At 47.3% G+C, this 26,823-nt stretch overlaps 1 protein-coding gene across 1 annotated transcript in view; it reads left to right on the forward strand.

The window, feature by feature from the left end:
* The window catches only part of patj (PATJ crumbs cell polarity complex component), a 37,101-nt gene that overhangs the window by 2,279 nt on the left and 7,999 nt on the right, over positions 1-26,823 (forward strand). Inside the window, 25 exon segments of the mRNA XM_061780432.1 lie at positions 5,262-5,384; positions 5,634-5,770; positions 7,384-7,606; positions 7,822-7,950; positions 8,019-8,258; positions 8,865-8,967; positions 9,259-9,347; positions 10,240-10,369; positions 10,500-10,699; positions 10,702-10,786; positions 12,213-12,274; positions 13,661-13,717; positions 13,782-13,916; positions 14,848-14,991; positions 15,228-15,308; positions 17,253-17,435; positions 19,414-19,623; positions 21,243-21,461; positions 21,931-21,961; positions 22,063-22,110; positions 22,112-22,325; positions 22,552-22,623; positions 22,715-22,892; positions 24,465-24,575; positions 24,799-24,868. Of these exon segments, the coding sequence (XP_061636416.1) occupies positions 5,262-5,384; positions 5,634-5,770; positions 7,384-7,606; positions 7,822-7,950; positions 8,019-8,258; positions 8,865-8,967; positions 9,259-9,347; positions 10,240-10,369; positions 10,500-10,699; positions 10,702-10,786; positions 12,213-12,274; positions 13,661-13,717; positions 13,782-13,916; positions 14,848-14,991; positions 15,228-15,308; positions 17,253-17,435; positions 19,414-19,623; positions 21,243-21,461; positions 21,931-21,961; positions 22,063-22,110; positions 22,112-22,325; positions 22,552-22,623; positions 22,715-22,892; positions 24,465-24,575; positions 24,799-24,868 (3,274 nt within the window).

Here is a 26,823-nt window from a genome sequence, read left to right on the forward strand (position 1 = left end):
AGCTAAACTTGTATCTCAAATCGTCTTCGCGCCAGTGTGAGCTGATGGTGGCCGGATGTTGTCAAGTGCACTGCTGCCATCTAGTGGCTGGCATCTGAAGCGTACTCTTATCTCAAGGCACCACTGTATGATCTAAATGCGCTACATGAGATTTGCACGTAATAACTATCAGTGTTGGGAAATTTCATATTCTACCCAACCTAGTTCAAAGTTCACTTCACCGTTCCAAAATTGAACTACTTCATCAGTTCCTTTTTTTCCCTCTCGTACGTACGGCGAGGCGCGTTCGTTTGAGTGACGTCAGCATGCGTCGTCGTAGGCGCCCGTTTGTTTGAGTGTTTGTCAGCAGTGTTGCCACGGTTACCTTGAAAAAGTAACTGACTTACTTTACTGATTACTTGATTTCAAAAGTAACTAAATGAGGAAAAAAGTAACTTTGTATTACTTTCAGCAGCTGCCAAGTGGCAGGAATATCACTGAGCCACAGTACAACAAAAGCATTAGCTTAACCGTACCCATTACTTGGTAATGTACACCTCACGAGTTACAGAATGTCGTCATCAACACGAAGCAATAACTTCAATATTAGTGTAGTTGAAGCCACATGAAATCACCAACTTGGTGTAGACTTGATATGCCGACACAGTACAGTAAGTACCTAAACGTAAGCGGGGAAAGCGGGGAAGCACTTGGTACGTGACGTCAGCTGTGCAGCACGTTCAACCAGCTTACAGTCTGGGTCCAAATTTCGGTAATGGCGGGCTTCATATTGTAAACGGCGCCAAGGTCACGCACGACGGCTGTTGACCGCTCGACCTGCGGAGGCGTCGGCGGCGCTTTATATTACGCACGACCGATCGCTCACGTTTTAATGTCCACGTTGACGAACGGCTCGGTCACCCAGACGATCGGTCGGCCGAGTACACGGCGTGAGAGGAAAGGTCGCCGGTGCGCTACCTGCAAGAAATCGATTGGTTTCCACACTCGCTCGCTAATTGACCGCAACACGTGCATGTGTGCGTGAGAGGGGGTGTGTGTGTTGTATGCTCCTCCTTTCTTCCTTGCTTTCTTCCCTTCTTTGTCTTCCTTCTTTTCCTCCATTCCTCCTCCGCCATCTCTTCTCCCTCCCATACCTCCTCTTTCTCATTTGTCCCCTGTTCCTGTCGTCTTCTTCCTCCTCTTCTTCTACTGCTCGAACTCTTCCTTTTCTTTCATTGACTCTTCTCCCTTCTACTCGTCTTCCCGTTCCTTTTCCTGCTCTTCCTTTCTGTTCCTCACTTTTCCTTTTCCTCCCCTTTTTTGAGGAATGGAGTAGTGGCTCGATATCCTTGAAATATTGAATTTTGATTTTGCAAAAAGAGGCTTCAAGCTCTCCCAGCTGCAGTTTAGTCTAAAACAAAATCTTGTGTATTTTAAACAAGCATGGAGTTTAGCCTTTAGTCTGCTAGCTTCAGGCTAATGCTAACACATAATGGGAAATGCATTTTTATATAGATACACATCCTTAAAGCAACTGCTATTTGAACACAAACAGTGTGACAAACACTCTTTTCTTTTTTTCAGTCTTTTTACTTCTATTTGATTTTGTCATTACTGTATGTTTTTATAAAGGGCGATATTATTGAGGGCTATTTTCCACATTACTTCCTAGTTTTTGTTGCTTTTTTTCTGGGGGTGGATGCTGGAAGAGTTTAATGGTGCGTCAAATTCATGCCAATGACAAAATGTGATTTGAGATACGGGCGACTTGACTTACGAGTGTGCTGACGGAAAATTGTAAACACGTATTTCAAGGCACTAGTGTATACAAGTCATTTTCATATCATTTAATCAATAACGGTAAAAACATAGACAGCTTCATAAAAATTATGCGAGTTGTGTTACCCTCCAACAAAGTACATAAATCATCCAAACTACTTATAACAGCAATTTTTTTGCTGTTCGCTATGGTGTGAATACAAAATGGGCGGCTCCTCACAGATCCCTCTGGTGTATTGCAACAACATCGTGAGGTTCTCTCCGGTGGCATTAACGCTAAAGACGCCTTGAGTGACATTTATAGAAGATGCAAAAAAAAAAAAAAAGGAACTGTCAAGACACTAAGTTGCAAATTAACCAATAGGAGAAAAATCCGATATATCCAAAACATGTCGCAAATCATCAAACTTCATTTGGGACACCCAACGGGAAAGACATTTTGGGATTAAAAATTTGAAAAACTTTTTTTTTTTAAATTTTTTTTTTTTTATGAGGAACAATGACCTTTTGATGGGTAACAAGTGTCAATAATTCAAATACTCATATCAGTCAAACTAATTGATTTTCAAAAGGAAATTCAGTGAGACATGTCTTTACCATTATTGTTTAAATGACATAAAAATCAGAATCGGAATCATCTTTATTTGGCCAAGTATGTTACAAAAAAAACACACACAAGGAATTAGTCTCCGGTAGTTGGAGCCGCTCTAGTATGACAGCAGACAGTCAATTGACAGAACACTTTGGAGACACAAAGACATTGACAACAAGAAAAAAAACAGTCACTGAGCAGTAAAGGGTTGCTAGTTATCTGGTAATGCCGGTACATTTTTTTCTTTTTTTGACAATTGTGCAAAAAGATGCAGAGTCCTCTAGCACTTAGAGCAGTTCGAATGACTCATATTGCAATAGTCCGGTGCAATGAGGATTGTGCAAAGGGCGCCGAGACTTCAAGGAGTGGATGCGGTTTAAAGTGACGAGTTGTGCGATAATCTGGGACAATGTCGATTGTGCAAATGTTGCAGATACTACTCAGGCACATGATTGGCCAGTATTGGTCAACAACAGATATGCAAATAGTGCAGCGTGGTGAGACTACAACAGTGAGTGCACAAGTAATGTATAATTGGCCCCACGGAAATGTGACAACAAACGCAAGACAAAAAAATTGGCAGCATGTTGCAATGGAATTGTAGGTTAGCTGTTTAAGAAGTTGATTGCAAGAGGGAAGAAGCTTTTGGAATGTCTGCTAGTTCTAGTTTGCATTGTTCGGTAGCGTCTACCTGAGGGAAGGAGCCGGTAGAGCCGTCCTCAAGGGTGGGTAGGGGGGTACAGACAATCCTTTCAGCAGTTTTGATTGTCCGTTGCAGTCGGAGTTTGTCCTTTTTTGTAGCAGCACCAAACCAGACTGCGATGGAAGAACACAGGACCGATTCGATGAGCGCTGTGTAGAACTGCCTCAACAGCTCCTGTGGCAGGCCGTGCTTCCTCAGAAGCCGCAGGAAGTACATCCTCTGCTGGGCCTTTTTGAGGACGGAGTTGATGTTGGTCGCCCACTTCAGGTCCTGAGAGACTGTAATTCCCCAGGAACTTGAAGGTCTCAACGGTTGACAGCTGCACAACGTGAGGGGCAGCTGTGGCGAAGGATGCCTCCTGAAGTCCACAGTCATCTCTAGAGTCTTGAGCGTGTTCAGCTCCAGGTTGTGTCGGCCGCACCGCAGCTCCGGCCGCTCCGCTTCCTGTCGATACGCAGACTCGTCACCGTCTTTGATGAGGCCGATGACAGTAGTGTCATCTGCAAACTTCAGGAGTTTGACATCCGGATGCATTGAGGTGCAGTCTTTCGTGTAGAGAGAGAAGAGCAGCGGAGAGAGGACACATCCTTGGGGCGCACCGGTGCTGTTGGTGCCTGTAGATGAGGTGGTTTCCCCCAGCCTCACCTGCTGCGTCCTGCCCGTCAGAAAGATGTAAATCCACTGGCAGATGGCAGGCGAGACGCTGATCTGGAGAAGCTTGGAGGAAAGGAGTTTGGGGATGATGGTGTTGAACGCAGAGCTGAAGTCCACGAACAGTATCCTCGCATAGGTCCCAGCGTGTTCTTGGATCATCCGCGGACCTGTTTGCTCGGTAGGCAAACTGCAGGGGGTCCAGCAGGAGACGTTCAAAGGACTTCATGACCACAGATGTCAAGGCGACAGGCCTGTAGTCATTCAGACCCGAGATTGCAGGTTTCTTGGGGACTGCGATGATGGTGGAGCGTTTGAAACAGGATGGTACTTCGCACAGTTCCAGAGATCTGTTGAAGATCTGTGTGAAGACTGGAGCGAGCTGGTCTGCGCAGACTTTGAAGCAGGATGGGGACACATGGTCTGGGCCTCCCGCTTTGTTAATCTTTTGTTGTTTGAAGATGCGTCTCACATCCTGTTCGTGGATGGTCAACGCAGAGGTCAGAGGTGTGATGGTGGTCGATGGTGCGGCCGGGTGGGTGTGGGGTGTGAAAGTGTCCTTTTCAAATCTGCAGTAGAAGGTGTTCAAGTCCTCGGCTAGTCTACTATTGTTCTCAGTTTGGGGGGGATCGTCCCTTTTAATTGGTTAGCGATTGTAATAGAAGAAGAAGAATAGAAGAATCATCTTTTATTGTCATGAACATGCATGCATGCACACGAAATTTGTTCTCTGCATTTAACCCATCACAGTGAACACATACACATGTTAGTGGAACACACTGGAGCAGGGGGCAGCTGAAGCGCCCGGGGAGCATTTCGGGGTATCCGTGTCTTGCTCAAGGACACCACAGCCGTGAGTCCGGGGGATGTTGGCGGATGGTCCAGTCGGGGTTTTGAACCTAGGTCCCCCACGGTGGCAGGCGATGATCTTAACCATTGGGCCACAGCATGCCAGACTGATTTAGAGTCGTTAGCGCTAAACTGTTTTTCTAACTTTACTGCATAGTTTCTCTTTGCGATGAATTTCTTTAGTCAGCTGGTTTCTCGTGTGATTAAACAGGGCCCTATCTCCACTTCGATAGGTGTCCTCTTTAGCCTAGCGAAGTTGCTTCAAGGTCAGAGGACAAAGATTTTCAAATGGTTCTTGATAACTCCAGAACCCCTTTACAAACCGCATCTGCCATTTGGAAGTGATTCTATGGCACATGTACAGCAGTTAAATGGCTAAATATGATGCAGAATGCGCCTTCTGCTTTTTGCATCCCGCGCCTTCCGCTCTTCGTCTCTTTCCGGCGCCGTGACGTCACACGAGCCAAACATCTCGTTCATTCGGCGTTGTGTGCCGTTGTTCCCGTCGTCGTATATATGCCGCCGTATGATTTAACGACGTCACGATGGTTTATTGTGTGGAATTTGGTTGTACAGTGCAAACGGTTCAGGCAACGGCAAGAGTTTTCTTTCGGCTTTCCGAGTGAAGGAAAGTGTTTGTCAATTGCAACGTCACTTCCGGAAGTCCTCGCAGGGGTTAGAGTAACTTCTTCTTCTCATCGTTTCCAGTTGAGTGCGACGACGCCGGAACGCGGCGGCGACTTCACGTTTTCCGCAAATGGCGACCTGACGCTGAGCTCGGTCGCACCCTCGCCTGACCACCTTCAGCGGTGGATCACGGCGGCGGCCGCGGTGAGTATGATGCAAACCTTTGACATGTGCGTGCGGTCAACGCAACACAATGTGTGTGTTTGTCTGACTATCTGTGTGTGTGGATGTGTGTATTGTTGTTTATATATGTGTGAATGCGTGCATGCGGGTTTTTGTGTGTGTTTGTGTGCGTCTGGTGGTGTTTGTGCATGGTTTGAGTTTTTGAGTGCTTGTGTGTGTGTCTGTGTGTGTGTGTGCGTGCATGTGTGCGTGTTTGGGGTCCAACATCAGGGTCGCCCCACGACGCACGTGCGTCTGATTCGCCCCCCGTCGGGCGGCCTGGGCTTCAGCGTGGTGGGCCTTCATCCAGGAAGCAGCAGTCACGAGGTCTTCATCAAACACATCCAGCCCGGAGGCGTCGCTCACAGGTGACGCTCGCCGGCCAATCGGGTGGGGTCCTTTGCTCAAACGGGGACTCCACTCCACGAGACGCCGTGTCTCAATTCGACGCTTGGTTTAAATTCCATCACCTCCCCTCATATTAGACGCCTCCCTTTTCTCATCGCGTTAGGATAAACGTGCACTAGATCGTAGTCCGGCACGGTGGGGGACTGGTTAGCACATGTGCCTCACAGTTCTGAGGTTGCGGGTTCAAATCTGGCCTCGCCTGTGTGGAGTTTGGATGTTCTTCCCTTACCTGCGTGGGTTTTCTCCGGGCACTCTGGTTTCCTCCCACATTGCAAAAACATGTAAGGCGGGCTGATTGAAGACTTGAAATTGTCCGTAGGTGACAATGTGAGTGCAAATGGTTGTTTGTCTGTCTATTTGTGCCCTGTGATTGGCTGGCGACCAGTTCAGGGTGTACCCCGTGTTTGAATTTCTTTCTTTTTAGAATCGATTATCCGATAGACCAATACTGGCCACTCATGCCAGAGTAGCATCTGCTCCATTTGCACACTGACCGAGGAGTATCTGCACCATTTGCACAATCAACATTGTCCCAGATTATCGTACTACTCGCTTGAAGTCTCGGCGCCCTTTGCACAATGGTCATTGCACCGGACTATTGCAATATTAGTCTTTCGAACTGCTCGAAGTGCTAGAGGACTTAGCATCTTTTTGCACAATTGTCAAAAAAAAAATATATATATACACCGGCATTCCCAGCTAACTAGAAACCTTTGATTGCTCAGTGACTGTTTTTTTTGTCAATGTCTTTCTGTCTCCAAAGTGTTCTCCGTCAATTGACCGTCTGTTGTCGTACTGGAGTGGCTCCAACTACCGGAGACAAATTCCTCATGTGTTTTTTGGACACACTTGGCAAATAAAGATGATTCTGATTCTATAGATATTTCGAGTACTCGAGTAATTGTGGTCGACTTAGCTGATTTATTTATTTTTTTAACAGTCCTACTTCAAACGTAATCGGACTTTTCAGTTACAAAAATATTTTAATGGACAACTGTTTGCTGTTTACAGAATGAAAAGCACTGACATTCCGACAATGCACAGATAGCGCTGGGCGAAATGAAAAATCCTGTTGCAATATTTGTTTTCATATCAGTCGATTTCGATATATATCAGGATATGAAACATCACTTTTTTTTTTTCCATTCTTAATTCTGTTTCGCTTAACATTTTGATTGAAATATTCATTTCATTTTCTTTCAAAAGTTGAACATTGCATTGAACATTATACAACTGTGTCAGACAAATGTGTATATTCATAAACTAGTCGACTCTGACCATGCAAAAGCTTTCAAGTTCTTCAATTTATGCCCAGAAAGTTGCGAATGGTGGTCCATTAAGTCAAACATCCACTTGAATCCCTTATTTTTGACTGTGTCAGATTTTACAAAAGCAAAATAACTTAACACTACCAGTCTTTTCGGGGCTTTCTTGTCAACGATGTCAGCCGTTGAGCCTCCCTCGTTTTTAAAAAAAAAAAATAATAATTTTAACAACCGACCCCAAAAACTTATTGGCAGTATAACTCCAATTTTTAGGGTTTAATTTTTTTTTCAAAATTTGGCATTGGCAGGGATGGGCATCTCCAGGCATGGGATCAGATCCTGGTGATAAACGGGCGCCCTCTGGAGGCGGGCGTGAGTCAGTGTCAGGCACTTGCTTTGCTGCAGCAGCCCGGCCACACGGTGGAGATGGTGGTCGCCAGAGACCGCCCTCCTGGGGAAGCGCCACCACAACCATCATCATCACCATTATCATCATCGTCACCACACGCCGCCACTGATGACGTCAACACGGTAAGCCACGTGAACGTCACAAATCAACAGCAAAGACCTGCTCGCCATTTCGTCTCCCAGCAAATAGAATTCAATACACGTCCAATTTTTGCCGATTTGTATCAGGCGATTAAATCGGTCAGCCCCTGTAACAATAGCAGAAGTGATACGAAGCCGTCTTGAGGGCTGCGGTGGTCGAACGTGTTGGAGACTTTCCCTTTGTGACCTCCTCCAAGGCTATGTGGGCCCACGTGGAGGAGATCCAGCTGACCAACGACGGCTCCGGTTTCGGCTTCGGCATCGTGGGCGGCAAGACGACCGGCGTGGTGGTCCGCACGCTCGTCAGGGGGAGCGTGGCCGACAGGGTACGCAAGCGACGAACGCTCCTTTACTCTTCCACCCCTCGCTCGTGCTCACGCTGGGGTCCAATCAGGACGGGCGTCTCCGCACGGGCGACCACATCCTTCGTATCGGGGACACGCCCACTGACGGACTCGGCAGCGACGAGGTCGTCGAGGTGCTGCGGGGGTGCGGGAGTCACGTAACCGTGCTGGTCGCCAGGGACCCGTGTGGTCAGAGGATGCGAGCCCCACCGCCACCCGATTCCGCTCCCGTGTCGGCGGTGCCCGTGTCCGCCGCGCCCCCGCGGCCCCAGCGTCCACCAAGTAAGATGGTGAGCAGACATGACTTCACTCCTTCTGGCTTCCTGACTCCTGCTCCCTACTTCCCTACTCCTACTTCCTACCTCAACGGTGAGCAGACATGACTTCCTACTTCCGGTTTCCTGGCTTTTGGTTCCTAGTGCTAGCTTCCTCGTTCCTACCGCCTCCTTCCTAGTAGGAGGCACAAAGCTGCTTCCTACTTCCTACATCCTCATCCCTACTTCCTGCTCCGTACATCCTGCTTCCTACTTCCTCATCCACATTCCTACTTGCAGCTTCCTGACTCCTGCTTCCTCATTCCCACTCCCCACTTCCTGTTTCCTACCTCCTACCGCCTGGGGAGCAGGCATTATTTCCTGCTTCCTACTTCCCGCATCCTTATTCCTACTTCCCGTTCCTGCCTCCTGCTTCATACTTCCTGGTGCCTACTTTCTCATTCCTACTTCCCACTTTCTGATGAAAGGGCATGACATGCTGCTTCCTCCATTCTTGTTCTTCCTTCCTTGTTCTCTTTCTTACTTCCTACTGGTTCTGTCTTTTTTCCTGCTTCCTACTATTGGGTACCTCTTTCCTGCTACTTGCTTCCTGGTTCCTACTTCCTGTTTTGTTTGTTTCAGCCCAACCTGGACGGCTACGAGGTCCACGAGGTTCTGCTCACCAAGAAAGATGGACAAAGCCTCGGAATCTCAATTGTTGGACACAACCCCCTCAGCAGTCAAGGTAGTCCTCCTACACCTCCCTCCCTCTTCTTCTTCTTCCAAGAAAAGCACCTGTACATTTACCACTATAAAACATGCAATATAAGTTCTGTACTAGAGAACCCCGTTTCAAGTTGGCGAGCTAGCCAGGAGGAATAGGAAGATCTTGTTGTTGTTAATTTTTTTCTTCTTCTTTCTTTTCTTTTCTCAGTCTTTTCTTTCTTGAGCTAAGATTGAGGTTTTCTATGCTAGCGTTGCTAACATTAGCATCCAGGTCCATCTCTTCGTGACGGTGTTGTCCTCCTGCGCACAGATGCGGTGGGCGTGTTCATCAAGCACGTGGTCCCGGGCAGTGCCGCCCATCACAGCGGGAACATCAGAGTTCAAGACCGACTCATTGCCGTAAGAAGACCGCCATGGGAAAGCACTACTTTTGCCAAAATGAAACTCCTCAACTCACTTCAACATAGTTGCTTGGTGCCAAAGTCCACTAAAATTCCGTTTTAGTGAATGGGGAGTCGGGAATGGGTGAATGAGTCCAAATACAGAGACTGCGCTCAGAATCATTCACTCACTGCCGACTTCAGAATCCCGATACATTGGCGCCTTGGCATACAGGTTTATTTCATCTGTGACGACGCTTGGGTCTCGAAACAGTCAATCTCAAATCATCTTTCTGCATTGAAATGAATGGAAATGCAATTAATTCGTTCCAGCCCCCCACCCCGAAAAAAACACCAAAATTCATTTTTTAACTTTTTCCATAATAGAAATTGTACTCAACAGTACTATACCAGATAAAATCACAGTACTAACATTTGTTCTCCACAAAACCTGCAAACGTGGTAAAAGCAAGCACAACACACATGCACCTAATATTTTGTCCTTCTTCTCTGGGTTCTATTGCCATCTGTCAAAGCAGCTGAATGGTTACCACTAACTGGTTGTGTCCTTCCATTGCAAGAAAACCAGATGGTGGCGAACTGATGGTGGCTGGATGTTGTGAAGTATGCTGCCGCAATCTCGAGGTGGTGGTCTGAAGCGCAGTCGTACCTCAAATTTGTGCTCATATCTCAAGACCCAAAAAATCGGCCAAGCAACGGCTCATGTTTGGAAAAACTCAGAAATCAAGGCGCTTGTATCTCAAGGCAGCCGTGTCGTCGGCACACATTCCGACAAAATGTCCGAGTCGCTATATAGGACATTTGCTCGCGAGTCGGGATCACTCGCGACTCGTCCCGCGCGAGGGTCAGAAGCGCCGAGGTGACGCCGCCTGTGTCTTGTCATCGTTCAGCTGGACGGCGTCAGCCTGCACGGTCTGAGCAACCGGGAAGTCGTCGACGTCATGAAGCAGACAGGAAGCACCGTCGTCCTCACGCTCGTCCGCAAGAAGAACGCCACCAGGGAACGGTCCCTGGACAGAGGTATCCAGCGGAAGTGTACGCGTGTGCGTGTTGTTTTGGGTTTGTTTATGTGTGTGTTATCGTGTGTATGTGTCATTTGCCTGTGTGCGTGTATGTCATTTCTTTTGAATGTATGCCTTCTTATTTCCAGTGGCGTGCAGAGCTCCGGTGGTGTTCGAGGAGCAGCTTATGGTGGGCATAGATGCCCACCATAAGCCAATATCGAGCCACCTCCCTTTTGCCCCCCGCCCCCGTTTGTACACCACCACCGCTTATTTCTGTTTTTGTTTGTGTTCTTCTGTGTGCGTATTTCCCTGTCCTCTTTACATATGCATGCGTGCATTTGTGTGTCAGTTGAGTCTTCTCGCGGGTCACTGCGGAGGTCATTGGAGTTCAAGAGTCACTCTGCTGATTTGGACACACACGACACATGCAGCGGTGAGCACACGCACACACGGCACATCATCATTGAAGAACACACGCACGCACACACACTAGCAAGTGTGGTAGTCAGTCTGTTTTCTCCGACGTAATTGTAATTCTCCTTTTAAAAAAGCCACAAGATGGCAGCAAAACAATGCTTTTATCGAAATGAAACTCCTCAACCCACTTCAACACAGTTTCCTGTCATCAAGATACCACAAAATGGTGCCAAAGTACAGTGGTGCCTTAAGTTACAAGTTTAATTTGTTCGCTGACCATGCTTGTAGCTCAGAGTCACTCATATCTCAAATCCTCTTCCCCATTGAAATGAATTGGAAGTGCCGGTAATCCGTTCCAGCCCGCCTCCCAAAAAAACACCCAAAGTAATTTTTTACGATACTACTATAATACTGGTCACTATTATATACACTGCTCTGAGATAACCGTTCAATTCAATGTACTGCATGTAGACAATACAATTTGTACTTAAAGGTTTCAAAACAAGCCTTTTTAAATCTAAATGCAAATGTATTGCACTATACTTTAAAGTTAAGTACAAGTGAACTGTACTTTTTTTTTTAAAAGTACAGTTCAATTCACGGTGGGCCAAAATAAAAAATTGGGGACAACGTCGCGGGCCAAACTCAATATTTAATGAAAAATCACTGCGATGTGCATGTTTCCCTTCTCTGCAGAAATGTAGCGTTAAAGTTTATCATATGACGACAAACTTAATTTTTGCTTCGACACTGAATCTGAAATAAACAAACTTTAATAATATAAACACGAGAAATCAAATTTGCGATAAAAGACATCAGTGGTACTTGTTTGTTGAACTTAAAAAGAACTTAAATGATTTTAACAAATGGCTGCAATGTAAGAAAGAGTGAAAAATGTAAGGGTTCTGAAAACTTTCTGTAACCTCTGCTATGAATGCCTCCAATTTGAAATGTCAATAACTACGACTTTCAGCGTGGCTCTTTCAGCATAAAAAACTGCCAAATTATAATTTTTTTTGTGGCTCTTTGCTGTTATTGATCAAATGATATGAAATGAGCCGTATAGTGGACAAGTATTCCCAACAGTGTAAAAGTTTGTTGCTGCAGGAGGAAATGCTTGTGTGTATTGTATTGTATTGTGTGTGTGCTAGCCATTAGCACGCGGCAGACGGCACGGACGAATGACCGTTTTTATTCTTCTTTACGCCAAAGATTAATGACGGCCGGGCCACGCTTAGCAATGCTAATTTAATCTAAAGCGTGGCCATCTTTTTTTCTGTGAGCTCAGCAGCAGACTGACGCCAGTTTGAAAGCCAGGTTACCATAGCAACCACGACTCACCTTAAGCGAGAGGAAGTGGTTGGCGTAAAACATACACACTTCATAAAGTGCGCATTGTGTTGCTGACGTGTGTGTGTGTGTGTGTGTGTGTGCGCACACAGGTCCTGACGCGGCTCTGAAGGCCAAGTGGCAGCAGGCTCTGGGTCCAAACTACCAAGTCCTGGTGAGACACGACAACAAATTTTTTTGTGTACATTATCGGGGACATATTATGTAAAATGGACATTTTTTGTTTTGTTTTTCACAAAATAGCCTTTCTGCACTTGTGCCCCACTGTCACCAAACAGTGGTGCAAATTAACACAATAAGAGCAACCCACACCCGCGTTCCCACTTTAACATACTGATGTCAAAGACAAAAGGTAAGCAGAGCTGCATTGTTGGCAGAAATTAGCTAATAGTGTTAGTTGCATTTGCCTCTAATAATGTTCGACTAAATGAGGACGAGGGGGGCCATGGCATGCGTTCTATCCATCCATCCATCCATCTTCTTCCACTTATCCGGGTTTGGGTGGTGTGGGCAGCAGCTTAAGCAGGGAAGCCCAGACTTCCTTCTCCCCAGCCACTTCCTCCAGCTCTTCTGGGGGGGACCCCGAGGCGTTCCCAGGCCAGCCGGGAGACGGACGTATCTCCTTGCTCATCCCTGGGGTCTCCTTCCAATGGGACGTGTCCGGAACACATCACCGGGGAGTCATCCGGGGGACACCCTAACAAGCCACCTCATCTGGCTCCTCTCGATGCGGAGGAGCAGCGGCTGGACTCTGAGTCCCTCTCAGATGCCCGAGCTTCTCACTCATTCTCTAAGGGAGAGCCCGGACACCGTGCGGTGCCGCTTTTATCCGCGATCTTGTTCTTTGGGTCACGACCCACAGCTCGCAACCAGAGGTGAGGTTAGCGACGTAGATTGAGCGCTAAATCCAGAATCCTTCTTTACCACGACAGACCGATCCAGAGTCCGCGTCGCTGCAGATCATGCCCCTGATCCGCCTGTCAATCTCCCGATTCATTCTTCCTCACTCGGGAACAAGACCCCGAGATACTTGAACTCCTCCACTTGGGACACGATCTCTTGCGCCGCCCTTTTCCGACTGAGGACCGTGGTCTCAGATTTGGAGGTGCTTACTGTCTGTCATCCCAACCGCTTCACACTCAACTGCGAACTGCTTCAGCAAGAATTGAAGTTCGCAGCTTGATGAAGCCATCACAACCACATCATATGGAAAATACTGAGCTCACCAAACAGACCCCCTCGATGTCTCGGTTGCACATAGATATTCTGTCCAGAGAGGTAATCACCTGGAGGCGAGGAGAGTCCAACCCCTTTCCAGAGGACTGTTACCAGTACCAGAGCCCAAGCTAGTCAGAACTTCTCCTCGCACGCCAGAGAGGTGACATTACACGTCCCTAGAGCCAACTTCTATAGCCGGGGATCGGACCTCCTTCGCCTGCCGCCCAGCTCGCAGTGTACCACACCGCTTCACTGTAATTTAGCGGCTTGGTTATGAAATCTCTCTGAGGGCTCGCTGTAAGTTTGTGTGCGTGTGTTTCAGGTGATCAGGTTGCATCCTGTGATTGAAGACGACGCCCAGCTGCAGAGGTCCTCCAAGGTGACAGACTCACATCATGTGACTTCCTCCTCATGGTCATGTGACGTGTGGCGTTTGTGTGCAGCTCCTTCCCGTCCACACGCTTCGCCTGGGCGTGGAGTTGGACTCGTTTGACGGCCACCACTACGTCTCCTCTGTGGTGCCTGGAGGCCCCGTGGACAAAAACGGCATCCTGAGACCGGAGGACGAGCTGCTCGAGGTGAACGCAAAACCGCGTGCCGTTAGTGGGAGGTCAAGGCCAACGAGGCCTAAGCACAATCAGCACTGACCAACATTTCCAACCCTAATTCAAATCTTTGTTCCATGAAATCGTTTTCTTTTATTCTTCCATAACAGTCTACAGTCATTCCTCGCTAAATAGCCGTTCGCATCGCATATTTTTTTATTGTACTTGTATCTAGATTTATTTTTTTCGCTGTGTTGCAGAGTTTTGTAGTGATTATTTTTCTACACGGACTGTTACTGCAGAATGATATTTGATGATATTCTGGACCGTAGATGATGAAATCCCTCAATTCCTTGCAATTGTACGTTGAGGAACATTGTCCTTAAACTGTTGGACTATTTTCTCAGGCACTTGTTCACCTCGCCCCATCTTTGCTTGTGAATGACTGAGCAATTGAGGGAAGCAATCACGGCCCCCACCTGTTCCCAATGAGCCTGTTCACCTGTGGGATGTTCCAAACACGTGTTGGATGAGCATTCCTCAACTTTCTCAGTCTTTTTTGGAACGTGTTGCAGCCATCAAATTCCAAGTTAATGGGTTTGTCAGTTTGAACATGAACTATCTTGTCTTTGTAGTTTATTCAATTAAATATAGGTCGAACATGATTTGCAAATCATCGTGTTCTGTTTTTATGTTTAACACAACGTCCCAACTTCATTGGAATTGGGGTTGTATAACTCTGACGTGATGTTGGTCTTATTAAGAGGATTATTAAGGATTGATTTGGGTGTGCCCCCACTCAAGCCCCATGTACATAATACACCGCCCTGCCATTGGCGCGCGCTATCAGTGAGCCAACGCAGTTGTTTCGGTGTGGCGCGCCACAAGGCTCAGCACTTAGCCCCCTCAGCATGTCCTCTTTGTTGCGTTTGTGCTAACGTTAACATGTATGTTGATGTTGCAGGTGAACGATGTGCAGCTGTATGGAAAGTCTCGTCGGGAGGTGGTCTCCTTCCTCAAAGAGGTGCCCCCTCCTTTCACGCTGGTCTGCTGCCGACAACCGACATCTGACTTGGAAGCAGAACGACACGGACGCAGTATGGGCGACGTATGTCATATGCGATTATTAAAGTGCCCCAAAACATAAATCGTTGTTTTGTTTCTAAATACATTAAATACTGTATGTTAGCAGTGCTGAAAACACGTGCGTAGACTGAGAATAATATAATTCAAGTCGGAAGTCGGATTTTTGTGAAATCTGAGATTTGATTTTAACATATCATTCTGCCCTACTTAAAACGTATGAAGATTTGAATGATTATATTTGTAAAATCTGTTTGTCAGTTGGAGATGAAGCTAGCATCTGCGCTGTGCAGTCGAGCGAGCGTGGCGGACGAGCAAGATGACCAACAGGAAGTGGAGCAGGTCTGTTCTTCTTCTTTTTCTGTGTACTTCACATGGGGGGAGCTTTGTCAGACGAGGCATGTGATTGGTCTAAATTAGAGTGAAAGCTAGCAGCTAATGTAGCCTCAGCTAACTATAGCTAAGCCTAAAACTGTAGAACACATAAGACACCAGTTCAATCCAGGTTTTACTAGCGTTAGCATTAGCCAGCTAGGTGAGGGACTCGAGTCACATGACTTGAGTTTTCAGGGTGGGTTTGTACTTCGTCCGTCCATTTTCTGTACCGCTTATCCTCACAAGGGTCGCGGGCGTGCTGGAGCCTATCCCAGATATCTTCGGCCGAGATGCAAACGCCACACAGGTGGGGCCGGGATTTGAACCCCGGTCCTCAGAACTGTGAGGCAGATGTGCTGAGTTTGTTCTTTCAAAACTTGATTAAACTAACCAGCTAAATCGTTAGCCACTCTGTGTTAAGTTACTCGGCGTCAGTTGTGGCAAGCGGCAGGTCGTGCGTGAATATGTGCTTGTGTTGACTTTTAGTTTTTGTTCAATGAAACGATTGAAAGAGCACCAGTGGCTGTTTCCATCCTCCCTCTATCCTAACCACCTGTTATGGATTGCAATTCATTCTAACTAGTGGGGGTAGGCTATATTCACTTAGCTAATGATGTTTACTTTACCTTGGATGAATTCTTGTGTAACGTAAGCCAGTTGGACTTTGCAATAGGCACATTGCACTTTAGATTGTTTTAAGTCTGAAATGATCCCAAACTTTGAGCATGCTCTGTCTTTTCTGCACTCTTTCCTCCTGGCTCGCATTTATTGCTACATGAGTCTGCAGTACCAGTCCTTGCGCAAAAATAATCCCTGGTACGGAAAATGAATGAATGAATGAATGAATGAATGAAACAGACCTGTCACAAATAAGAAATGCATCCAGTCGTGCTGCAGCTACCGAATATTTTAGTAATCGAGTATCCTACTGAGTTTTTTTCTTAAATTCACATTGTGCGTAGCAGCTAACTTTTCTTGTCTACAAACATTTCCTGTGATTCAATTTCAAACACAAATAAAAATGAATACAAACAAATGTATATCGATTTCAGTTTAAACTTGGCATCTATTGTGTCCAAAACACAAGCAAAGGTTGGCCCTCCCGCTTGGGTTAGCATACGTGACGTCAAAGCACCCGTTTCCCCACAATGCCATGCAATGTTGAATTATTACAAGAATGAGCATCTTTATGATGTTAATTGTCGTCGTCATTTCTGTGGATGTCACCAGTAGTTAGTTGAACGTGTCACATTTCCGGTCGATTCCATTGCCGTGTGTTTTTAAGAAACCATCACTTTGGTAGTGTGTGAACGTGGGACTTGTGCGTGTACGGTTTGCTGTGAGTGGGACAAAGAGTAATTGACGATAGAAACGATGGAAGAGAAACGGCGCCATATCATCTCCGTGATACGCATCGCCATATCGCCAAGCACTCGTCGCACGTATTCCACAGAAGCCGCCCCTGTCTGGCCAATCAAAACGACGAGAGGGTATTCCCTTGGGACGCTCCCTGAGAAAACTTTTTGTGACCCGGCAATGATCAACGATCTCTCTCGATTGGCTCTCCTTAGCTGCTTCTGCCATATTCCGGGGCGGCTGTGGCTCAGTAGGTCGAAGCGGGTCGTCCGGTGACCGAAGGGTAGCCGGTTTGAATCCCGGCTCCGACTGTCCGCATGTCGAAGTGTCCTCGGGCAAGACCGTGAACCCTAATTTGCTCCCAGTGGGCATGGCAGCAGTCGCCCATTGGTGTATGAATGTGAGGCTTTGGGCACTGCGATAGTGTCGATAATGCGCTATATAAGTGCAGTGTATTTACCGTCCCCCCTTTTGGGGGTCAGTGACCCCAAACCGAACCAATGTTTCATGTTCCCCTTCTGTCCCAATGTGAGAACGGTTGCGTCTGATTAACAGGTGGACATTTGGAAAGATGGAATGTGTGATGCGACATCGGCCGCGTTTGAGGAGGTGGAGCAGGATGGCGGCAGCGAAGAGGAAGAAGGTGGCGAGCTTGCTCTGTGGTCTTCTGAGGTGGACGTGTTGGAGCTCCACAAGGAGCCTGGCGAAGGCCTGGGCTTCAGCATCCTAGACTACCAGGTAACTCGCTACAATATGGCCGCTCCTCTCTCACTTTCCACCCACAATCGATGTACCCCCCCCCCCCCCCCGATCCATCCGTCCGTCCCACCTCCTTGCGCATTCTTAGCTCTTTGTCTTTAGGCTCAGTTTCACCTCCAAGACCTCATCCCCCTTCCACCCTCCTTCCCCAAGCTGAGGGGGTGGAGCGAACTCCAGGTGAAGTCCCGGGTGGTCTTCATGGAACACCCGCCCGGGGGTATGGGGGTGGGCGGGCTTCCCAATCTCGAGACATGAGAATCTTCCTTCCTTCCATACGCGATACGGAAAATGGACGCACAATTGTGTTAGACACCCGTGCAGTCGCTGTGTGCTCCGTTTAGGTTACATATGTGGACAATAGTCGTTTGAATGAATTCTTTACTTCGAACGAGTGAGAGTGATAACAAATAATAATAATCAAATCAAATCAAATCAAAGTTAACGTGTACATTTTTGAAAAGGAGCAAGAAGTGAAAACTTATCTACTCTTACCCTTACCCCTACTTCCTTATGATCCTGTATAACTATTACTTTATATAATCATCAATATAATACGATAGTAATATAACAATAAGTCAGATATTTAAACTGAAACGTATTCTTATATACATTAATACAAAAAGTAGCAATATATATATTCATATTGAAACTACTTCCTCCTCATATTTAGTTATATTTGTTTTTACACAGGTTGATGCTTGGACATTGTTTGAGCTCGTGTTACGAATGTTCGTGCAGTAGATGTGGATACCACGCGTGTCATAAGATGTATGTTGCACACGTGTACTTCATTTCTGGATGCGTGTTATATATATGTGAAGTAGACGCGCGCTCCATGCTCGCTGTGTGTAGTAGAGAAGGTCTAAGAATAAGTGTGGTTGAGGTCCAAAGAAGTAAGGGAACGGCAACGTTGCAATAGTTTGCCATGCTAAAGGTCTCGCGGAAAGTTGGCGTTCCCAAAATGAAAAGGAGCTCCAGTAGGCGGAGCGTCATCACCTGTAGCCATCTCGCCGACTCTAAAAATACGAAAGTTGGCACGGCGAGCCAGGCTGAGCCCGGGCTGCGTTGCCCCGGCTACGCCACCGGGGAGCGCCGCGGCGCACGCGCACTCCGGGAGAGAGCGTGCGTGTGGGCGCCCCCCCCCCCCCCCCCCCGCGCTTTTTGTCTGCCGTCCGTCCTCGCCTTCAACTCCGCTTCGGCCCTTCGACCTTCCCAAAAGTTTGACGCCCGCGTCACTTCCTGCCTCCAACTTTTACGTGGCTGTGAACTTCCGACCGCCCGCGAGACAACACGAGCGCTACTGAAAAGTACTACTTGAAGAAAAGTAGTGTATAAAAAAAAAAAAAAAAAAAAAAGTACAGACTTTATGTACTCGGGTAGAAAGTCAAATTATTTATGATACCCACTTTGAGGAATAATGCCCACAGAATATGTTGCCACTTTTATTAACTTGCAAAGTGCTCATGCTGAGAAGAAAACCAAAAATCGCTCGACACGCTATTGAAGCAACATGTTCCTAAAGGTTTGCTAACTTCATCAAGTGACTCATCAAATATATTAAACCAGCTCATGTTAGCAACTGAAAAAGTTTTTCAGATTAGACCAGTGTTTGGCAACTTCAGGTTTCAACTCGTTTCCACCCTAATCTTCAAATTTGGAATGCCACTGAAAAAGCCAATGAACTAATGTTGTCCTGTATTGTGCGTGTGTGTGTGTGTGAGGCCACGGGAAAAAAGTTGCAAGCAATTCTTTTGTAGTGTGTGGTTGTATTCAGTTCTTGAATAAAACGGCCGACGGAGCGATGAATGATTCGGAAGGCAAATCATTGACTCGCTCCCGATTCCCCGAATCGGCGCAAAGGGATTTTTACATTACAGGACATTTGAGGAACGATCCATGTCCACAGTGGGAAAAGTCCCCACCGCCACGGCGATAACGACGTTCCGTCTCGTTCCAGGACCCGCTGGACCCGTCGGGCTGCGCGATGGTGATCCGCTCGCTGGTGGCGCGCGGCGCGGCCGAGCGCTGCGGCGCGCTGCTGCCCGGCGACCGGCTGGTTTCGGTCAACGGCGTCCGGCTGGAGCGCGTGGGCCTGCGGCGGGCCGTCGACGTCCTGAAGGGGGCGCCGCCCGGCGCCGTGCGGCTCGGCGTACGCAAACCGCTCGCGGTGAGGCGGGGCGGACTCTCGCCCACAACAAAAAGTCTTCATCCTCTCATCGCCTTCCACTTTCTGTTCTTCAACTTCTCTCCATCCTTCCTCTTCTTCATCCCTTTCTCGTCATCCCCCTGCTCTTCCTCCAGTATCCTCTCGCCTTCTCTTTCCTCCTTCCATCTCTTGGTTCTCCTCCTTCATCCCTCCCTCTCTTCATCTGTCTAGCCTTCATCTTCCTCCTCTTCCTCGCCATCATCATAGTCATGATGGATTGATGGATCATTCATTTTTGTCTTTTCCACCACTCTTTTGACCGGTCGTTCTTTCTTTCTTTCTTTCATCCTTTTTAAAAAACGTCTTCTTTTGCTCTTTGTATCTTTCTTCCTTCTGTTTGAATCTTTATTCCTTCTATCTTTTTTTTTTAATCCTCGTTCTTCTTCCTTTTTCCCCTCCTTTCCGCATTTCTTTCTTTTCTTTCCTGAATAATTGACTTTTCTTTCTCGCCGTCCTCTGGGCGTGCGTGTGCAGGTGGGCGTCGCATGGATGAAGGTTCAATAAATGAAATATATAAATCCTCCCCGCCTGTCTCCGCGTCTTTCACCTTCTGTCAACCTCCCTCCTCTTTTTTCATCCTCCTCTTTATCCCTCCTTCCTCCTCCTCCTCGTCCTGGCGCGGCGCGAGCGAGTCGCTGAGTCAGCGAGATGTCGGGACGCGGCAAAGTGCTCCATCAGCTCGACGACATCGGCGTCGGGGGGGCCGTCGCGGACGCTCCGCGACTACCGCAGCATTATGTCACCGCGGGAAGTAGTTGTGTGGCGTTACTTCCTGTTAGTTTCCCTCGCACGTGCGGCTCGACGAACGTACGACAATCGATTTCGCCTTCCCCGACCGAGCGCGTCAAACGCCAGACGATCCTCAGTCTTGTAAAATGACCCGAAGAAGACGATGGCGTGGTCCGAGGTGGGTTAATTTGAGGATCCCGAACGGGCGGCGGCCGACGATCTTAAATATGGGACGGCTTCAGAAAGCCCACCAGTCACGACGCGGCGAATCGTGACTGGTGGGACGGAAGGTGGCCGACCGGAAAGCAAAACAAGCACCCTAAAAAGGCGACATTGTGATTTTCGGGGAATATTGTCGACATTTGAAAACGTAAACATTGGCAGATATTTATAGAAATTGAGTGTTCCATATTGATATTGTGAGAAAACAGTATGATCAGTGCCTTCACGTAAATGAATATCATTCATTGTTTATAACAATAGTCATAAATGATTCAAGGTCATTTGCGCAAATGTGTTATTTCCCAAGTGCATATCCAACCGGTAGCCCTTCGCACGAAGTAGCTGTCCCTTTCCAAAGGTTGCTGACCCCTGACCTAAAGAATTGAGGCGGCGAACGATCGGCGTCGTCGCGCTTTCCGCTCGACGGGTGGCGGCGCGCCATCCGCGCCGCGCCGCCTCTTTAAGTGTTGCCGGCGTGAGGTGCCCCATTAAAGTGCGCGCAGGGAAATTAGCCTAAGTGTTGTCGTTAATGTGCGCGCCGTAACGACCGGCACAGCGAGTGCTGAGCGCGCTCTTTTGGCTTGCTTTTACGTGCTGGCCGGCCGCCTTCAAGTGTGACCTCCTCGCAGGGTTCTGCCTACGACCTTGGCCAAGGGCGACTGGAGGAGGAGGAGGAGGAGGAGCTCATCCTGGACGCCGGCCTGCCGCCGTACGCGCAAACTTCTTTCAACCCTGACCCTGCGTGGCAAGACGAAGAGGAGGGCAGGGAGATGGCGGTGGACGACGAAAACGAGCAGGCGGAGAAAGCCAAGCCGGCGTCCTCGCCGGGACTCGCAGCCGTCCGGGAGGCGAGTCGCACAATTCCGCAAAGTTCCCACAACATTCAAACTTCCTGCCGGCTGCAAATCGCCATTCATGTCATGCATCCATTCATTTTTCCATGAATCGGACAAAAACATTTTTTTCATTTCCATCTCTTGATTGAAAAAGAGCAAATTCTTTCAAATTGAGAGCGCAGAAAATGCATAAACATAAATTGCTGATGATCGCTCCGCGGGAAAAACATGTTGATGATTGTTTCCCAAAGTAAGAGCAGATATTTTGAAGGAAAAAAAAAAAAACAACACAAAAATAATCCGCATGGCTGGCGAGCAGTTGAGGGTGTCGCCCGGAGGCAGCTGGGATTGGCTCCAGCATGCCCGCGCCCCGCGTGAGGAAAAAGCGCTATGGAAAATGGATGAATGAATGAAAACAAACGATTGCTTGTAAGCTGGTCCGGCTGGTCTTGAAATAAGCCACTTCCTGTTTCCCTTTCAGACCGGCCCAGGAGACGCAGGCCCGCTCCCCGGTGACACCCTTGACCTTTCTTTCACTTTCAGCATTGCAATATACTTTGGGCTTTGATTTGACCGAGGCCAAACACAATCTAAAACGCGTATGTGCGTGCAGGTGAATGTGGGGACATCGAGGCGGACTCCGAAGTCAGCCTGACGGACACGCAGTGAGTCTTCCTCTTCCTCCTCGGTGTTGTCTTTGTCGCCATCTGTCGGTCGCATCGCGCAGTGTCGAGTTGCTTGGCCTCAAGAGCCAGGAAGTGGAGTCTGGGACAGGAAGTTGTTGTTGTTGTCGTGCAGGTCCATCAGGTCGATTGACACGGAGAAACGGAGGAGGCGGAGTCGAGGAGGATTCTCCGCCGCCAGAAGGGGGCACTGGTGAGTCGCACCGGCACACGCGCTCTGATTGACGCGTCATGTTGTCAGCGTGTGTATGTACTTGCACATCATACATGCAACTCAGTCGCCTTTTGGAGAAATCCTCGATTGCTCCTCTTAAGTTTCAACAACATCAAATCAGCCAGTGTGCTGTTTGTTGCGTCGAGGCGTCTGATGTGTGTGTGTGTGTGTGTGTGTGTGTGTGTGTGTGTGTGTGCGCGTGTAGGGAGCTTCCTGAGCGTGAGGACGGTGAGGGTGAGGAAACTCCTCCCTTCAGTCACTGGGGACCCCCCCGCAGGTCAGCGTCCACCCTCTTCGTTGACATTTGCACAAGGACGACGTTTGTGGGACACAGAAGGGCGTACGTACGCGTGTGCTTGCGTGCGCAGGGTGGAGGTGCGGCCCGAGGAGGGTCAGTCTCTGGGTCTGAGCATCGTGGGCGGCCATCACGTCATCAAGCGTCTGAGGAACGGGGAAGAGCTGAAGGGGATCTTCATCAAGCAGGTGGCGGACGGAGGTCCCGCGGCCAGGACGCGGGCCCTCAAGACCGGAGACAAGATCCTCCAGGTAGGCCCGCCCGGACCCGGCTACTTCCTGGGCGCCCGACTCGCGCTTCGCCGCTCGGGAGCGGACTACTTCCCGGATAACAAACTGACACGTTGCTCGCCTGCCACCGACTTGACCCACTCAGGCTACTGCTACCACTTTTTCTTTCCCTCCATTTTATTTTTCTTGATTTTCCCTTTGCTTCTTTTTATTTTTCTGATTCTTTTCCTTCCTCTTCTTCCTCCTCCTTGGACATCTGACATTCTCCCGCCGCCAGTGTTGTACCGAACGAGCTCGATGAACCGAAGTTCATGAACTCGTTCCTATTTTGGGCGACCGGGAATCGAACTTCGTTCATTTCTGCCCGATGAACGCCATTGAGAACGAGCTTGTTCTGGCGTCTGTGAACGATTTTGGAACGAAAGTTCATTTTCATTCAAGAGGCTCAGGTTTTGGTCGGGACTCTCAGGACAAAACCCGTCCGGGCACACTTAATACGAGCCTTCGTACGTCGGCGGACGGACGCTTATTTGGTGTGGCCGCTGTGTGAGTGTGCGAGGTGCGTTCAGAGACACTATGTAAATGGGAGTGAATGTGTTCTTTTGGAAAACACTACACAATTGTGGGAAAAAAAGTGGATTACTTGGAAATGTATTATTTATATCAGAATGCTGTACGTTCACACTGTGATAATTTTGTAATTTTGTTTTGTAATACAAGGCTAGATACATTTTGGTAATATAGTCAGCCAGAGCTGCAAGGAATGCAAAGTTATCATACTGTGTTGTGTGTTTTTGTTTGCACATTGTGGACAAAAGTCCTGTTTTTGTTTTAATTCAACTTTTTAAAAAACGCCATTCAAGCAAGTTTTTTCTCACGTGTTTGCGATTGTAGGGTGAAAGCCGCAGCTAGCTACTAGTGTGGACTGAATGGCTGGCGACAATGGGGAAGTGAAATGATAGCCCATCAGCAACATATCGAGAGAGAAAAAAAGAACTATGAACTGAACGAGTTCATTTTTGGAACGAGGAGCTGAAACTTCCAAATTGAACTTTCACAACGCTGGTAGCCGCCAGCTGCCATTATAATCTGACGCGTTGCTCCCACCTCGTGGCCCAGGCTACTTCCCAGACAAGACATCTAGGCACCATCTAATATATCTGGATCAGACGACATTCATCTGAGGCGTAGTCTACTTCCTGGACATTTGGCAAGCCATGACCACCGACTGACATCATTCTTTTAGGCCCGGTTTACTTCCCGGACATTGGCCACGCTGCACAGTCCGATACCGCCGAGTAACCCTCATTCGACTGCGGCCCAGTCTACTTCTCGGACAGCCGACACGTTGCCGCTCGTGACTGATCTGACTCGCAGAGGGCCAGGCTACTTCCTGGACAATTGACGGTTTTCCTGATGGGCTTGGTCTAATACCTGCTTTTTGTGATTTTTGTAATACTGCAACCATTTAGTGCAGTATAACACCTGAATTATTTCTTCTGTGTGCTGAACTATAACACGATTTGTCTTTATAAATCTTCAATTGGCATCAAGCAATGTTAATGTAAGGTGTGTGCGTGTGCGTACTGACAGGTGTCAGGCGTGGACCTACGAGCTGCCAGTCACGAAGAAGCGGTCACCGCCATCAAATCCGCTGAGAGTCCGGTCATCTTCGTTGTCCAGAGTCTGTCTGCTAACCCACGAGTACGTACGCGCGCACACATACCAACACTGAACCAAAGTCCATGCACCCGTTCATGTTTTGGGCGAACGCGAAACGAACGTAATTGAGAACGCGCTCGTTCTGGCGTCTCTGGTGAGAATTGTATTTCTTTATTTGCGGGAGTTTCGTCAGTGATGCCTCTCCGCTCGTGAGACAAAAGTCAAGTTTGAAGTTTTCGCTGTCGTCTTTTTTGTGTCCGCGCAGATGCCGAGAGCAGCCCCGCCCCCTTACAGGCCTCCCGGCCAATCGGAGCAGGAGCCGACGCAGGCCCGAGGTCCGTCAATTTGCAAAATATGTCAAACGCTTTGTTTTCATTACTAAATCACATTTCATGCTCATTTTAAAAGTGTCATTTGTATAATTAATTTGATTATTATTTATTATTAAATAAATAAAATACTCTTTAAAGTACTTTATATTTTATTACTTTAATCTATTATTTACCATCAAACAATTCATCAATTATTTAATGACACAAATGAATGCACGTGTGTAAACCAGTTTATTTTAATAAATAGTTCATGCTCCGGTTATTCATAATTAATTTAATGATGAATAATCGACCAGTTTTTAAATAAAATGAATACAAAATGTTAATTGTGTATGTGAAATTTTACGAATATTTTTAGAGTAAATCAATTAACCAATTACTTCATCGGATGAATGAATTCAGAAAATAAAAAATGAAACGGACATGCAAAATGTCACATTATTAATATAATAATGCCACAACTCATCCTCATAGTATGATTATTTATGATTCATTGAATTATATTTCATTAACCAATGACTCACTCAAATAAATCATTTTTCTTTTAATATTTTTTCACAGTTTTTTTGGGAATAAAAATCAGACAGAGAAAATACTTGGCCCCAAAGGAGAATTTTTGGGACTTGGTTTTCTGAGCGCTGTCTTCTTTTTCAGCCAGCCCAGCGTTAAGTGCGTTTTTTTTTTTTTTGTCTTTGCAGGCCTCGTTTGACCACACCCCCTTTAGAAAGTGGACCAATCACGTGCTTCTATAATGTTTTCGACGTCTTCCGTTTGTTTTTCTCCCTCCTTTGGCTGCCTTGGTTGTTTGTTTGTTTGGGGGCGGGGCTTGTGAGGGCTTGACCTCTGCTGGTTGGTCGATGGACGCAGCTTATCAGTGAGCTAGGTGCGGTGATATCTGGATGGGGCGTGGCCTGCGTGGTGGGCGTGGCCAGTGGGAATGAATGATTGAAATGCGGTGTGAAGTTTGAAGACGAGCATGCGTTTATTCCTTTCATCTTCTTGTGCGCTTTTAGCGGACCTTCGCAAACTCGCTGCTCGTCACCTGCGGCTTCACCGACTTGTGGATTTCTTTTTTTTTTTTGGGGGGGGGGGGGGGTACCAACCCCAAATACACTTGTGTTACGGGGGCTCCCTCTACTGGTATGCGTAAGAAACACTGCTTAAATTGATCAACTCCGCTTTTCAATTACCTTTAAGTCAGTGTGGGACTCCATTAAAACATCCATCCATCCATTTTCTGAGCCGCGGGTGGCGGGCGTGAGGAGAAGCGCCTCCATTAAAAAAAAAAAAAATTTCATCTCATTAATAGAGGCTTTGTAATGAAGGATACTCAATTTAGTTGTATAACAATTTGTCCCACAAAGCAAAATTCTTTTTTATTATTATTAATGGATTTGACTGTTCTACTGGACTTGATCAAATCATCGACACGAACAGGAATATTGTTCATTCTGGAAAAATGCACAATTATATTTCAATACAAAACAGTAGAAATGAAACGGGCCTCAAGTTCAATTGTCGTTTGTGGAGCGTCCCCTTTTTTTTTTTTTTTTTTTTTTTTTCCTCTCCTTCTTCCCCCAGAAGAATACAGGTGTTCCCTTGAAAAGGTTTCTGGGATGTTGTTTTGTTCTCATTGACGCTTCCGGAGGCTTGAAGTGCAAAGTGCACAATTTGCACAAAACCACGCTCATCAAGGCTTCCTTCCATCAGCTTAGGTTTTTTTTTTGTTTGTTTGTTTCCGAGTGAAATTTGCCTCGCAAGGCCGTTTCATCCGATTTCTCCACTTCGGTAGCTGAGTCATCGGCGTACCAGGAAGTCGCTGACAAAAGCTTCCGCGTTGTTTGGAGCACAAATGCCATTCAAATAGTATTGAATGAAGTACTTCTGAAACTCCGGTATTGTTTTTATTTTTGTGGGGTTTTTTTTGTTCGTCTTTGGAGACATTACGTGACTCACTT

The sequence above is a fragment of the Phyllopteryx taeniolatus genome, chromosome 7, assembly GCF_024500385.1.
Source record: "Phyllopteryx taeniolatus isolate TA_2022b chromosome 7, UOR_Ptae_1.2, whole genome shotgun sequence".
Lineage (NCBI taxonomy): Eukaryota > Metazoa > Chordata > Actinopteri > Syngnathiformes > Syngnathidae > Phyllopteryx > Phyllopteryx taeniolatus.